General features: G+C 37.3%; 1 protein-coding gene across 1 annotated transcript in view; it reads right to left on the bottom strand.

Annotated features, from left to right (window-relative positions):
* The window catches only part of TBX20 (T-box 20), a 48201-nt gene that overhangs the window by 13717 nt on the left and 18843 nt on the right, over positions 1 to 15641 (bottom strand). The window contains exon 6 of the mRNA XM_027539513.1: positions 12365 to 12441. Within this exon, the coding sequence (XP_027395314.1) occupies positions 12365 to 12441 (77 nt within the window). The remainder of the gene's footprint in view (positions 1 to 12364; positions 12442 to 15641) is intronic.

Consider the following 15641-nt stretch of genomic DNA (forward strand, 5'->3'; position numbering starts at 1 on the left):
GGAGAAAGTCCTGGCAGAGATCACCTCTCACCACCTTTGTCAACTAGCATCACCACATGGGCCTCGAAATGAAATTCTGAGTTTCTTCATTTCAAATATCATTCTAAGAAGGTAAAATTTCTGGGTAAGAGTTTTCCTTGCTGCCATCATTTCCTCAGGCCCTTACAGCTCTAAGCCTGGGATCAGCAAATTTTCTCTGTAAAGGCCAGATGGGAAATATGTTAAGCTTTGTAGGCCTTAGGATCTCTGTCATATATACACAGCTCTGTCATTGTAGCCCGAAAGCAACCACATATACATAAATTAAAATACATAAATTGAAAAACATGATTGTCCTTTAATAAAAATTTATAGACAATGAATTTCAATTTTATATTATTACATGTCACAAAATGTTATTTTTATAACTTTTTCAACCATTTAAAATGTAAAGACCATTCTTATCTTGAGGGCTATACCAAACAGGTGGAAGACAATAGGGTTTTCAAACCCCTGTTCTAAGCTATTTACCATATTAGAGATGGGCCCCACTTACCCCACACAGCTCTTATGAAAACTTCACTGCCTCAGAAACTCCACAAGCCAGCTTAGAGCTATGTTAGAACCAACACTACTTTCTTTCTGGCACCAGAAGTCCTTATTTCCTGTGAACGTCTTTAGCAGATCTGCCAAAAAATAATTGATGCTCCATTGCCTGATATAGATAAAACTATAAATTTTCAGAATATCAAATTTGCAACCTTGTTTCCAGAAGTTTTCTTCTTTGGCTAAACTAATAGAGAGTATTTGAGCTCTGAGCAAAAGGACCTGATTTCCCATTGGGCTTGTGTCCAAATTTCATGTGTTTGAAAGTTTTGTTCAATGTCAGGGAGTTTTAAACATATTTTATAGAGACTCTCAATATGAATCCTGAACCACTAAGGTGAGATAAGCCTATGTATTTAATTCTCTGCCCCCCCTGACATGACTGAGAAAACACGGTGGCGTGCCAGCTGCAAACTGACATGTCAGTCACAGGAAAGGACGTGAAGGGAGCACCAAACAGCTCGAGTTCGCTGCTCTATACGGAGGAAGGGTACCTGGGGGCAGTGAGGGTGCGTGCAGTGGGGAAGAGATGAAAAGCCCTCTGTCAGAGCTTAACCTAAACCCCACCTTGGAGCAGCAGAAATCAATGATAGAGGCAGGTCTTTGAGCAGCTGATGAGAAGCAGATTCTCACACTGCTGGAGGCTTTGAGGAAGGAATCCCACAACAGCACGTGCTCAGCTGCACACCGTGGCTTTGGTACACTGAAAGGTGTGGGGCCAGTGACCATCACAGGCTCTGGAAAAGGGCCATGAGGTTGCTTTATTGGGCATGGAGAGGGAGCTGCTGATTTCTAGCTACTGAGGCAGACAGGGTAATTTGATCAAAGTTAATGTAAAGTTAAAACTCCCTTTTCCAAGGCTATCTCCTCCTATCTGCAACAACTTCCTAACCCGAACAGAATAATTATATTTCCACATGGGCATACTCACAATAAATTTATAAATTATTACCCCTTTTTCAGTCTGCACCTGAAAGATTTCATAGATTCACATGGTTTTATTCACAATTAATCTCAGCTCCTAACACTAGACAGACACTCCATTCTATACATGAGCTAGAGAAAGATAAGTGGACATTACAAAAATACTCCGCAATCCAAAAGAAGAAAACTAATTTTAAAAAACGTTAACAAGCAATCTCTTTTGAAACTGCCTTGTTCCAGGCAACAGGGAGAAGTATTTTAAGTCTCTAACTGTACTTTCAAGTTTTTAGTGAGACTTAAGAACACCCTGTATTGATAAAGCAGGACTAGCAGACATGAAAAGAAAACAGTTTGGAAATGTAAAAGTATACTTGAAAAATAACAATATAGTAACTACCACATTTTAAAAGAACTCAATAAGGAGAGCAAACAAAATACCTGATGCCATGGAAAACAGACTCAACATATTAGAAGATTCATATAAGAAATCCTTCCAGTATCAGAGTAAACAGTTAAAAAGATAAAAATTATTAAACAATAGATAAGAGAAGTAGGGGATTGATGTAACATATATACAATAGGAATTTTAGTATGTCTGAATAGAGCAGACAGATTAGAAGCCAGAAGAGGAGAAAAAAATTTTTCTTGAGATGAGAAACAACTTGATTTTTCAAATTGAAGGGCTCAATTATATTGTAAATATTAATGAAAAAAAAATTTACAGTTAAATACTGGTACAATTTCCGAATTTCAAAGAAAACTTTCTAAAAGCATATTTTATCAGACAGAAAAAAAAAGGCAACTTTCCCACAATGGAAAGTTTCCCACAGTGGGTTTAGCATCAGCTTTTACCCTATCTACAGTATTTAAAAACTAGACAACAAAGAAAGGTTGAAAGAGTTCTGAGGAAAAAAGCTGTGACCCTAGTCAGGTTTATGATAATGGCAACGGATCCTCTCAGATATATAGGAACTAATAAAGAGAATAACCCATATCTCCTTCCTCAACCAATTACTCAACATTTATCAACAGCTGAGAATAGCCTGAACACAATTTCAGTAATGAGTACAACAGAAGTGAACATTAAACAGTGAAATGAATAGGACTAGAAGTAAATTGAAGTGATTTCAGTTGATGGATTTCTGATCCTTACATTAAGAAAAAGAATTTAAAGAGAAGATGAAGAAGATACATGAATAAGAAGCTGGACTTTAAGTCCCAGATTATTTAAAACAAAAGTATAGGTTGAGGGAGGGGCACTACAAGGAAATAATCACATAATAAATATCTCCAGTATTCTGGCCTGGAGAATTCCATGGGTTGTACAGTCCATGGGGTCACCAAGAGTCGGACATGACTTTCACTTTCATTTCACTTTCAAATATCTCCTATTTTACAAGAAAAGAAAATATATAGTTTCATTCCTAACAATAACATAGAAACATCAATTTTACAATTAAGTCTTTCAGAATTTAAAAGCATATTTAAAAGAAATATAATGAATAAGAGAAAGGACTTTGGTTTCAGACAAACCAACCTGGGTGTGAGGCTCAGCTGTCACAAATTACACTATGTGAATTTGCATAAAGTATTAATCTCTTTAAGCTTCAGCTGAATAGGAATGATAATCATTCTTTATTATAGAATTATTTTGAAGTATAACTGAAATAAAATGTGTCAACTATATAGCCCACTGCCTGTAACACGTGGTGGCTATGGAATGTTAACCATAATAAAGAGGAAGAAGACTGGATAAATTTAACAAAAGACAGGAAGAGAAAATAAAAGGTAAAACGAATAGCTGAACTTAACAAACAGCAGAAACAGAAAGAAACAAAACAAAACATATCAGCAGGAATACATGTAATACTTGTAATACTTGCAGACAAAATTTTTCTATTAAAACACAAAGACCTTCAGACAAGTTTTTAAAAATACACATACTCTATATGACATTTTACAAAAATACATATCATTATTTACTCAACAAATATTTGAGTGTTTACTATGTACCAGGCACTATTCCAGGTTCTGGGGATATACTAGGAAACAAAAGGCAAAGCACTGGACCAATCAGCAATAGGGGCTGCATATGTGAGTATAAAGGCCCTAACTGGGGCTGAGATGGACCTGGCTATTTAAAAAAAAAAAAAACAAAAAACAAGCAAGACAAAGGTAGATGAGTTCAGAAAGATAACTGGGAGGGTCCGGATCAGACTCTATGGAACCTTTCAGGCCTTGTCTGGACTTTGAGTTTTACAGTGAACGGGAAGATGAGTCACTGGAGAGTTCTGAGCAAGACTGATGTGATCTGACTTTTTTCTTAAAAGATCATTCTGATTGGTGAACTGAAAGCTGACTTAAGAGCAGTAAGAATGGACATAGAAAAATCAACAGAAAAACAGATGATAGAGTCCTAGATAAATCTAGGAGTGGTAGCAGCAGGAATGGTAAAAAGTAGTTGGACTTCTCTGGATATAGTTTGAAAAATTAGTCAACTGTAATTAAGAGACGCTTACTCCTTGGAAGGAAAGTTATGTCCAACCTAGATAACATATTCAAAAGCAGAGACATTACTTTGCCAACAAAGGTCCATCTAGTCAAGGCTATGGTTTTTCCTGTGGTCATGTATGGATGTGAGAGTTGGACTGTGAAGAAGGCTGAGTGCTGAAGAATTGATGCTTTTGACGTGTGGTGTTGGAGAAGACTCTCGAGAGTCCCTTGGACTGCAGGGAGACCCAACCAGTCCATTCTGAAGGAGATCAGCCCTGGGATTTCTTTGGAAGGAACGATGCTAAAGCTGAAACTCCAGTACTTTGGCCACCTCATGGGAAGTGTTGACTCATTGGAAAAGACTCTGATGCTGGGAGGGATTGGGGGCAGGAGGAGAAGGGGACGACAGAGGATGAGATGGCTGGATGGCATCACTGACTCGATGGACGTGAGTCTGGGTGAACCCTGGGAGTTGGTGATGGACAGGGAGGCCTGGTGTGCCGCGATTCATGGGGTTGCAAAGAGTCGGACACGACTGAGCGACTGAACTGAACTGAACTGATGTAGAAGTGAAAGTCTCTCAGTCGTGTCTGACTCTTTGCGACCCCATGGATTATATAATCCATGGAATTCTCCAGACCAGAATACTGCAGTGGGTAACCTTTCCTTTCTCCACGGGATCTTCCCAACCCAGGTATCAAACCCAGGCCTCCCACATTGCAGGCAGATTCTTTACCAGCTGAGCCACAAGGGAAAGTGAGAGATAAAGACAAGCCAGGAAGGGTGACTCCCAGTCTTTTGGCTGAGCAATGGGAAAGATGCAGCTGAGAAGGGAACTGTAAGAGAAGCACAGATGTAGAAGTGTGTGATTGGGCATCCTGTCATAGATGTGTGAGATTTGAGGTACCCTTAAGGGAGAGGGAAAAAGAAGAGAGACAGCCAGAGCTTTGACTCTAGGGAAACCAGAACCAGAGGTGTAAATTTGACAGAAGTCAGCATATAACAGCATTTAAAAGCAGGAAACTAACTGCTCATATCACTCAGGACGGGGATGTGGACTGAGAAGAGAAGAAGTCCAAGGACTAAGGCCTGGACCGTATTACTATCTTACAGATAGAGGACAAGGGGAAGAACCGAGAAGTGGATGGAGAAAGAATGGCCAGTGGAGTAGAATAAAAACCAGAAATTGTGAGAGGTCTTGGAAGCAAAGAGGAAAAAGGGAGAGAATAAATGACAATGTCAAACGCCAGTAATAGGTGAAATAGGACTGAGAAGTGACCATTGAGCTTAGCAGTGGGGAGTTTACTGGTGACCTGGACATGGGTGGACTGGTGGAGTAGTAGATGAAACTCTAAAAGACAGGGTAGAAGAGACAAAGGGAAGAGAAGAACCGAGAAGAAAATGCACAGAACTCTTTTTAAGGAGCTTCACTATAAGAAGGAGGAGAAAACTGGGAGAATCAGTAACTCAAGAGACACATGGCATCAGGAGGAGGCTGTTTTTCACTTGACGAAAGAAATGTCAAGATATTTGTTTAATGATGCAAGAGAAGAGAGGTCTCTTGCTGTTAGAACAAAGATTTTTAAAAATTAAAAGGCAAATAAAACCAACAAATGTTAAGGTATAGCAATATAAGGTTAGACAAAGCAGAACTCAAGACAGGCATTAAATGGGATAGAAGTAAATGCATATCTGACTGATAAACTATGGAACAAACCAAAAAAGTAGTTAAAGGTACTTAATTCACCCCAAGAATTCTCCAGATGAGTTTATGCACAAGATTGTAAAGGATCACATCTTTGGATTTAAACTGATCAAGCAATAAAAAGCAGGAAGATATTTCAGTTCATTCAGACTAGCAGAAACCTGATACTAAAAGCTGACAAGGAAGAAGAAACAAAATGTATCTCTATTATGAAGACTGATACTAAAAGTCTTAAGTGTTAATAAAATATGGGTAAATTAAATTCAGCAATGTATTACAAGAAAAACAGAATCCAGATAGGATGTATTCCAGAAATACAAGGATGGAAGGATGGCTCACCATAGACAATATGACTAGAATTAATCCTATTGTTATGTACAGTAGAAAAATAATTCAAATTGTCTCCATGCATGTTAAAAGAGCATTTAAATTCAGTAACATTCAGAATAGCAAAAAGTTCTTAATTTAGGCATGGAAAGGTATTACTTCAGTATGATAAAGAATATCAATCCAAAACCAAAAGCCAATGAAAACCATATATAATGATAAAATACTAGAGGCATTACTAAATAAGTCAAGAACAAGAGAAAAATGCTAACTATCACAATTACATTTTAATAGTGTTCTGGAAATTTTAATCAATGTAATATAACAAGAAAAAGACATTGTAAAAAGCATGAATATTAGAAGGAAAAAGATAAAATTGTCATTTTTGCAGTTGATATGGAGATCTAAGTGGAAAACTCAAGAGACTAAAAAGAAAAATTATTAAAACTAATGTTTTCTAAGTTCAGTAAAATGGCAGGATGCCAATGACATATAGGAATCAATAACTTTTTATAGATTAGAAAATTCTATTTTCAAAAATAAGCCACCCCTAAAATAACCTTCTAGTACATGCAAGACAAAAGAAAGCTATCATGAGCCATATATGTAATTTTAAATAGTCTAGCTGTCAAAGTTTTAAAAAGCAGATGAGATTAATTTTAGTAATTTATTTAATGCAATATATCTGCAAAATATTATTTCAGCATGTTATCAGTATCCTAAAACTACTGTTGAGATATTTTCCATCTTTTTTCACACTAAATCCTGACAATCAGTGTCTGTTTTTTGTTTTTGTTTTTTTGGTACTTACAGTACTTCTCAATATGGAATAGCCACATTTCTTCACTAACCATCTGTGGCCATTGGCTATTAAACTGGACAATGTAATTCTAATAAACCTAGCTATGTGCCTGAAAAAAATGTGTAGGACTTACAGACTTGAAAACACCCTAACTTCTAAAGAACATAAGTTTCATAAAAAGACAAACATATGATGTATTCCTAGAAGTCTCAGTACTGTAAAGACATCATTTTTCTCCCCCAAATCATTATACAAATTCAACACAAGCCCAATCAAAATTCCAATGACTTTCTTTTTTTTTAGAAGACTGGACAAAATGATTCCAAACACTGGAAGTATAAATGTCAAACAGTATCAAGAAAATTTGAAAATGACAAGTAAAAAGATCTGGCGTTTGTCATATCAGATACCTGACTCCTCTTTTCTCTCCTGTTGCCTGGTAATGTCTATTCTACCTTCTCTGTCAGTATTCAGCACTATATATAACGTATTCCTTTCCCACTTACTCTATTTGTACAAAATAAAAACAAAAAAACCTAACAGAAGAAACTTAATTTTGAACATTCAAATATCTTCATAGTCATCTCTCCTTTCTCAGAAGTAATACCATGCGTTCACTTACTATCTTTCTTTCACTTAGAAAATGTCCCTTCACTCCTCCAAAAAGAAAAAAGAAAACACCAACTGACAGACTATCTGTAAGCTATATTTACTATACGGCACTAGTAGATAATTCTCTCCCTGAACTAAATAGCTATAAATCAGATTATACTGAGAAACCCTTTTGGACTTTTGATTTACTTCTTAGCTGTCCATTGTAGGTATATGTACAAAACATCTAATGAAAATACCTTCTACTTTTGTTAATGACACTAGTTTTCTTTTACAAATAAGGGTGATGTTGTCCCTGGGAGTAAGGCTACATGTGAAGAATGTGACACATTCAGGTATCTCAACAGAACTTCACAAAATGAGAGTGAGAAAACCAGAATGGCTTTTAGAGTATCTACAAAGCTTGTGCAGATGTAGAAGGAATAATACTGTGAGTTTAGAGGTATAAGGCATACATATCCAGTCCTAAAGGCATTTTTGTTTGGGTATCTCATACAGTAGCTGTAAATCTGGGAAAGGAAACTTGAAATCATTAAGGTCACATATTTATAACACCATATTCAATTAGGTTAGAAAAGTGCAATTTCTGTCATCATGTCATAAAAAGATGTGTTTTTCTCTCAGATCTCTTATTTTACAAAAGCTCTCTATATTGTTACAAATAGGGCTGTTTTCAATCAGTTACAAGGGGCAATTCAATTACTAGATGGTTTAGTGCAGTAACTGACTCCAGACTAATTTAATTTCTTTAGGTCTCCAAAGATCAATTGATCTGATTTGTTCCATCCCCAAAGGCTGTTTAGGAAAAATTCAGACTTAAATACCTGGAAATGAAATCCAAAACCTTGGCCAATTTCACACTACTTAGGTCATCTTGCAAACTTGCAGCTAGTCTCATAAGATGCTCTTTTACCCCTCAGACCACTGAAAGCTTCTAAGTTTCATGTACATGTGAGTTCCCGGCATCAGGATGTTTACTCAGTTAAGTGGAATATGTGGCTGCATCATTATCAAGTCCGTCACCCTAAATGGCAGTCAGTCTGGGTACTTGTCTCTCATAAACATAAGTAAAACTTAAGGGGCTATTTTTATTCTAGAAGTATTTTATTAAGATTATTGAAAGTAACTTGGATGGAGTAAAACTATGCTCATCTCAGCTCAGTTCAGTTCAGTCACTCAGTCATGTCCGATTCTTTGTAACATCATGGACTGCAGTATGCCAGGCTTACCTGTCCATCACCAACTCCCGGAATTTACTCAAACTCATGTCCATTGAGTTGGTGATGCCATCTAACCATCTCACCCTCTGCCAGCCCCTTCTCCTCCCGAATTCATCATTCCAGGCATCAGGGTCTTTTCAAATGAGTCAATTCTTCACATCAGGTGGCCAAAGTTTTAAGAGTTTCAGCTTCAGCATCAGTCCTTCCAATGAATATTCAGGACTGATTTCCTTTAGGATGGACTGGTTGGATCTCCTTGCAGTCCAAGGGACTCTCAAGAGTCTTCTCCAACACTACAGTTGAAAAGCATCAATTCTTCAGGGCTCAGCTTTATTTATAGTCCAACTCTCACATCCATACATGACTACTGGAAAAGCCATAGCTTTGACTAGATGGACCTTTGTTGGCAAAGTAATGTCTCTGCTTTTTAATATGCTGTCTAGGTTGGTCATAACTTTTCTTCCAAGGAGCAAGCGTCTTTTAATTTCCTGGCTGCAGTCACCATCTGCAGTGATTTTGGAGCCCAAAAAAATATAAAGTCTTGTCACTGTTTCCATTGTTTCCCCGTCTATTTGCCATGAAGGGATGGAACCAGATGCCATGATCTTTGTTTTCTGAATGTTGAGTTTTAAGCCAGCTTTTTCACTCTCCTCTTTCACTTTAATCAAGACGCTCTTTAGTTTTTTTTTGCTTTCTGCCATAAGGGTGGTGTCATCTGCACATCTGAGGTTATTGATATTTCCCCCGGCAATCTTGATTCCAGTTTATGCTTCATCCAGTCCAGCATTTCTCATGATGTACTCTGCATACAAGTTAAATAAGCAGGGTGACAATATACAGCCTTGACGTACTTCTTTCCCAATTTGGAATCAGTCTGTTGTTGCATGTCCAGTTCTAACGGTTGCTTCTTAACCTGCACACACATTTTTCAGGAGGCAGGTCAGGTGGTCTGGTATTCCAGTCTCTTTCTGAATTTTCCACAGTTTGTTGCGATCCGCACAGTCAAAGGCTTTGGCATAGTTAATAAAGCAGAAGTATATGTTTTTCTGGAACTCTCTTGCTTTTTTGATGATCCAACGGATGTTGGCCATTTAATCTCTGGTTCTTCTGCCTTCTCTAAATCCAGCTTGAACATCTGGTCACCTTGGGTGACCCTACATGGCATGGCTCATAGTTTTGTTGAGTTAGACAAGGCTGTGGTCCATGTGATCAGATTGGTTAGTTTTCTGTGACTGTGGTTTTCAGTCTGTCTGCCCTCTGATGGAGAAGGATAAGAGGTTTATGGAAGCTTCCTGATGGGAGAGAGGGACTGAGGGGGAAACTGGGTCTTGTTCTGATAGGCAGGGCCAGGCTCAGTAAACCTTTAATCCGATTTTCTCTTGATGGGCGGGGCTGTGTTCCCTCCCTGTTATTTGACCTGAGGCCAAACCATGGTGGAGGTAATGAAGATAATGGTGACCTCCTTTAAAAGTTCCCATGCAAGCACTGCTACAGGCAGTGCCCCCAACCCTGCAGCAGGCCACTGCCAACCCACGCCTCCACCAGATGCTCATCTAGTAAAATATAATTATTTTACGTTTTCAGATTTTTAAAGTGCTTTCATAAATGTCATCTTACATGGTCCTCATAATAAAGTGAGCAGTGTTATGTTCTCCATTTTCTACATGAGGAAACAGACTCAGGGTAACCTCTGAGAATCACTTAGAAGTGATCTTACTTAACTTACTTACTTAAGATCTTACTTAAGTGATCTACTTAACTTAGGTAACTTCTCTAGGATCACTCAGCCAGGGAAAGGCAGAGCAGGGACTCTAACCCATGGCTTTGTCTTCATATACCATGCTCAACCCCTGACCTGAAACAGAAGATATGAGGCACACTATAAAAACACATCACTACTGCCCCACTGAACCACTGTCTTCATTTTTGCCTGATACCTGATTAGAAAGCAGAAAAAATTCACCTATTATAATCCCACCTGCATAAATCCAGTGTGAATCAGTGCCTTTGGCACTCTAGAAACAGGAGATGAGAAAGATCACACCTAAATGGAAGTAGCCTTTTTAAAACACCTCCTGGTGGCTCAGATGGTAAAGTATCTGCCTACAATGTGGGAGACCCAGGTTTGATCCCTGGGTTGGGAAGATTCCCCTGGAGAAGGAAATGGCAACCCACTCCAGTATTCTTGTCTGGATAATCCCATGGACGGAGGAGCCTGATAGGCTACAGTCCATGGGGTAAAAAAGAGTCTTTGTAAATGTGGACTCCTTTGTCACCCACACTGCTGATACCGCTTTCTCACTGCTTTGGATCTTGTGGCCTATTTGCATGCCTATGTTCTACCTAATCGAAGAGTTACCTCCTTGCCATCCATTTTGCAAGGCATTTTCAACCACAAGCTCAAGTTCCTTTCCCTGATCTCAGTACCCCCAATCACTTGTCAGACTCTCAACTAACTAATCTTTTCTACTCAAATGCCTGCCCAATTTTCAGTCTCTCCTGCTGGATTCTTTGCCTCCTCACTGAGCTTTTATATCTTTCCCCCCAAAATCAAAACCACACCTTTATGCTCTGGCATTGGGAAGGATGATGGAAGGATCAGACAGATGTTGCTAAAACTTATAATAATCCTTTAATTTGAGTTGCCAGGACAGGAAAGAGAAGTGCTGAGGTCAGGACATATGACCATGTGGTAGGTAACAAAGAGTGTGACAGAACCATGTAGCAGTTGGTGGGGAAACCACCTAAAGATCTGGAGATAAAATAAATCAGAGGGCTGGTAGTTAGGGTACTCCACCTGTCTGTAAAGATTCCAGGACATATAAGAGATTAAATACAGAGGATGAATAAATCTTATGATTTAATTATAAAATGGTGACTTTTATAATTTAAATTTGCAAAGACAGTAGAATTTAAATGTGTTCACAAAAACAAAACAAAACAGAGTAAGTACAGAAAGTTGCATAGTACACTTAGGGGTACAAATAATCAGTTAGGTTGAAAAAAATCTTTTCTTTGAAAAAAACTTTTTTTTCCATTCACATTGGGCAAATATGCATCTCAATATAGTCATTACTCATCACATAAACAGTCTCACACTGTGTGAACCATTTCAGTTAAAATTAGGGTAAATTACAGGCACATGATTGTCACTTGCCTTAAAGGTCCAGATATCCAATAGCCTTCCTATTAAATACAAGCATTCTACGCTGTAGATAAAATATGCACTTTGATTTAAACTGCCTCTTTTTGCTTCAGAATTCCAAGCTACCTTTATAGTCTTTATGTTAGCAAATATATCCACTTCAGAAGGCAAAGGCTATTAAGATTCTATTTTCTCTGTGGATTGCCACTTAAGACACAAAGCTTAATATCATCAAGAGGACTGAGTCTTTGATAACAAACAAGCCCTATTTTTTGCAGTTGAATTAATGTCCTGTTCAAAGAAACCACTTCACTCAGAAATGGAGCATAGAATAGATTCAACTGCAGCAACTGTCAGATTCAGCAGTTGCATATCTGTAGGGTTTATAACTGGACGTGAAGGTGGGGCAGAGAACGGGAGACTGTACAGAGTACTGGAGACTATATACAGTAAAGTTATGTCTCTTTGGTGTTGCAAGGAGTGTGCTCTTACAAACTAGTACTTTTCTTTATCTTATCAGGGCAAAAAAGTAAACAGAAAATTCTCATTACCTCTCAATGTCCGTGAGCCTGGAGGAGTCCCGGAATCCTTTGGCAAAAGGGTTACTATCTATTTTCAGCTTGGTTATCTGGAAAGGGAAGATGAGTAACAAAACAGTGTCATGTCTGTGGTCAAGGAAACAAAATCAGAAACAAAAAGTTTGTTCATTTTCCATCACAGCACCCCAAGAATGTCTAAGAATATCTTAATGTCACTAAGTATTGTGATAAAGGTTGAAATTGCTAAAGAAATTCACAAATTTGGGTGAATTGGTCAGAGAAGGCATCAAGGAAAAGGAAGTATTTGAGGACAGAGTATCTGTTCCTAAAACAGGCTGGAAGTCAATAAATAGAGACAGTTAGAAATGGGGGCCTTTTATGAACAGTGTGCCTGATGTGAGAAGTATTTAAGAGCAGTGAAAGGCTAGAGCTGGACTAGGGAATGAGGAAACTGTCCAGAATTGGACAATACCCGCCAGCATTGGTGGGTAAAGGGAATAAAAACAAGAATGTTGCCTCATGCTGACTTGACAGCCTCATTTGTTAATACCATGGGCACCTATATATACCACAATAGACACCCCAATAATAGCTTCCTGTTCAAAACTGTACTGAAAAATATGACATAAATACATGATATAAACTTTTCAGCATATAAATTTACCCCATTCCCCTTACTATCTGACCAAATTAGAATCAAATTAATGGGTCTCCAGACTCTACACTTATATGGAAAAAAGTATTGCAAAAAAGATTCTTATTTCCTAATAAGAATCACAGTCTGAAGTATTAAGTGTCTATGCTGTGCTAGCCATAATTCCCACAGTACACAATATTAATGTAGAAAGATCCATTAAAACATATGTACTTCATGTTTCAGAAAAAATATATTAGGTACAAAGAAAATAAGTAAATAAAGGAAACACTAATTAAAAGATACTTGACTTGCAAAATTCCTGAGTATTAGAGCTAAAAGGCATGGAGGAGAATGTAGGACACAACTAGTTAGTATCTGAGTTAGAACCACCCTTTAAAGAGAGTCATAGCTCATTTGTGTCCAAATGAGAGCCCACATTCATCTTTGGAAAGAGAGATAAACACACACACAATAGTCTTAACCTGAAAAAAAGTTAGAGGTTGAGGGAGGCATGCCTTCCTCTTTCAAAGTAAATAATAAACACAATTAAAAACAGAACAACAATCAACAACAGTTTGAAATACTGTTTTGCCAATACTTTTCCTTTGATCAGAATGTATCTACTGTTCACTTTAAACCATTACCACCTGAAGAATTGCTTTATTCATTACAAAAGAAAATCATTGTTTTTCTTTCTCAAGTTTTCTCAGTATGTGCTATTCAATGTGGAAACTACAAAAAGCTATATACCTCACTCAGAATAGAACCTCCCACACTGTCCTGGCCAGAGAGATGCTACTTCTCTATCATTAATATTGGCAAGTTGTAAGATTGATTCTTTGATAGTAGTTTTTTTTCTTATACAAGTTATTTATTTTGAGTTTCTAGCATATTTTATTTATTTATTTAAATTTTATTTTTAAGGACACTTGGCAGCACCTCAGAAATTCTTATTTTTAGCCTATGACATTTACTCTAGAGCAGCCAAAAATAAAATTGCTAATTTCCTTTTTAGCTTAGTTAATGGAAAATGGTAAACAGTGAAGAAAATAACCTAGATAAGTAAGAAACATGTTCTTACTGGACAGCAACAGGACTTTAAGTGTGCATAGAAAGAAATATACAGGAACTTCTGAGGTTGTCCCTAATATATGGCCATCAATAGTTTGTAGAGAACCTCTCTCACACTCAGCCACCTCTTTAATTAAGGGCATGGATTTCTAAAGGGTGACTATTTAACTATTTTAACTATTCTTTTCAGACTAGGATTTAGTACTGAAGGTCAATTTTCAGGGCAAAGGCAAAAAATTTTGTCTGAAATAAATTATAAACATCTTATAAAGCCCAAGCAATCAATATATTCTTGGATTATAAATTATCAACAAGATTTCTGAATTCTCAAAGACAGGATTTTTTTCATCTCTTTCTACTGAATAATTATAAATGAAAATGTTTCAGATTTCTAAATTGCTTTATAGTTCATGAAAACACTTTCACAATAATTCATCAACAAAACTGAGAACATGCAGTTCCTAAAATTCCACGGAGCAGGCAAAGGGATACACAGCCGACCAGAAGTGGAAGTCATTTAAGTGTTACTAAAGAGGGTGGCACTACATCCACTGCAGTCAGTGACGTTAGGGGCGAACCAAACCCAGAAATTTTCAAACTGAAACTGTGAGGTACATGAATAAAGTTAAGGCTCCTTTCAAGTTTAGTTCCTACAAGCTCATTTATAAGATTAAAAAGTGAATGGATTTGCCAGTGGATAAAATTTTCTGAAGACAAAAGCAAATAATATCTGATGGAGAAACAATTTTGAACAAAGTCCTTTTGCAACCATCCCTCTAAAATGTGAACCAGCTCAGGAATTCCCTGGCAGTCCAGTGGGTAGGATTCAGTGCTTTCACTGCCAGGTCCTGGGTTCAATCCGTGGTCAGGGAACTAAGATCCTGCAAGCCATGCAGCACAGCAATAAATAAATGAAATACAATTTTAAAAAATGTGAACCACATCAAGCTTTCTTGAACCCAGGTCTCCCGCATTGTAGACAGACGCTTTACCGTCTGAACCACCAGGGAAGTCCTTCATAAACTAAAAGAATATAAAATATTATCTATATAATAACTAAAGACCTTCTAACCACTTTGTCCCTGAAAAGGATTTTGAGAATTGTATTTGTTGTTATTTGTATTTCCAAAAGGTAAAGACTATTAGCTTAGAATGTGATGATTGTGGAGTTACTATAGAGAGTAAATATTTTCAGTGTGTGTTGTCAGCTAATGTGTTACCATATCTAGTATTACCACCATAACTTTGAATGAGAAGTAAATCCAATTCAGCACAGGTTTTCAGATTTCTTTGGAATTTTCTTTCATTTATTAGAATTTTTCTCTTTCTAGTATCTTTATAGTCTTTCTTTCATCATCCCCAAGAGCATCAATGGTAACTTTTCTACTTTATAATTTGATATAATTTCAAACTGTAGCTTCAAGAACAGTATATACAGCTAGATTTACCAATTGGTTCAGCAGTGATTTAAACTTTAGTGTGCTAGTTAGAGAAGCATCTCAGGACATTAACCCAATATTTACTTTCTCTATGGGCCATGTTACCTAATTCCTGTTATCTAATAATTACTGTTGAAAGTTA

This window comes from Bos indicus x Bos taurus, chromosome 4, assembly GCF_003369695.1.
Source record: "Bos indicus x Bos taurus breed Angus x Brahman F1 hybrid chromosome 4, Bos_hybrid_MaternalHap_v2.0, whole genome shotgun sequence".
Lineage (NCBI taxonomy): Eukaryota > Metazoa > Chordata > Mammalia > Artiodactyla > Bovidae > Bos > Bos indicus x Bos taurus.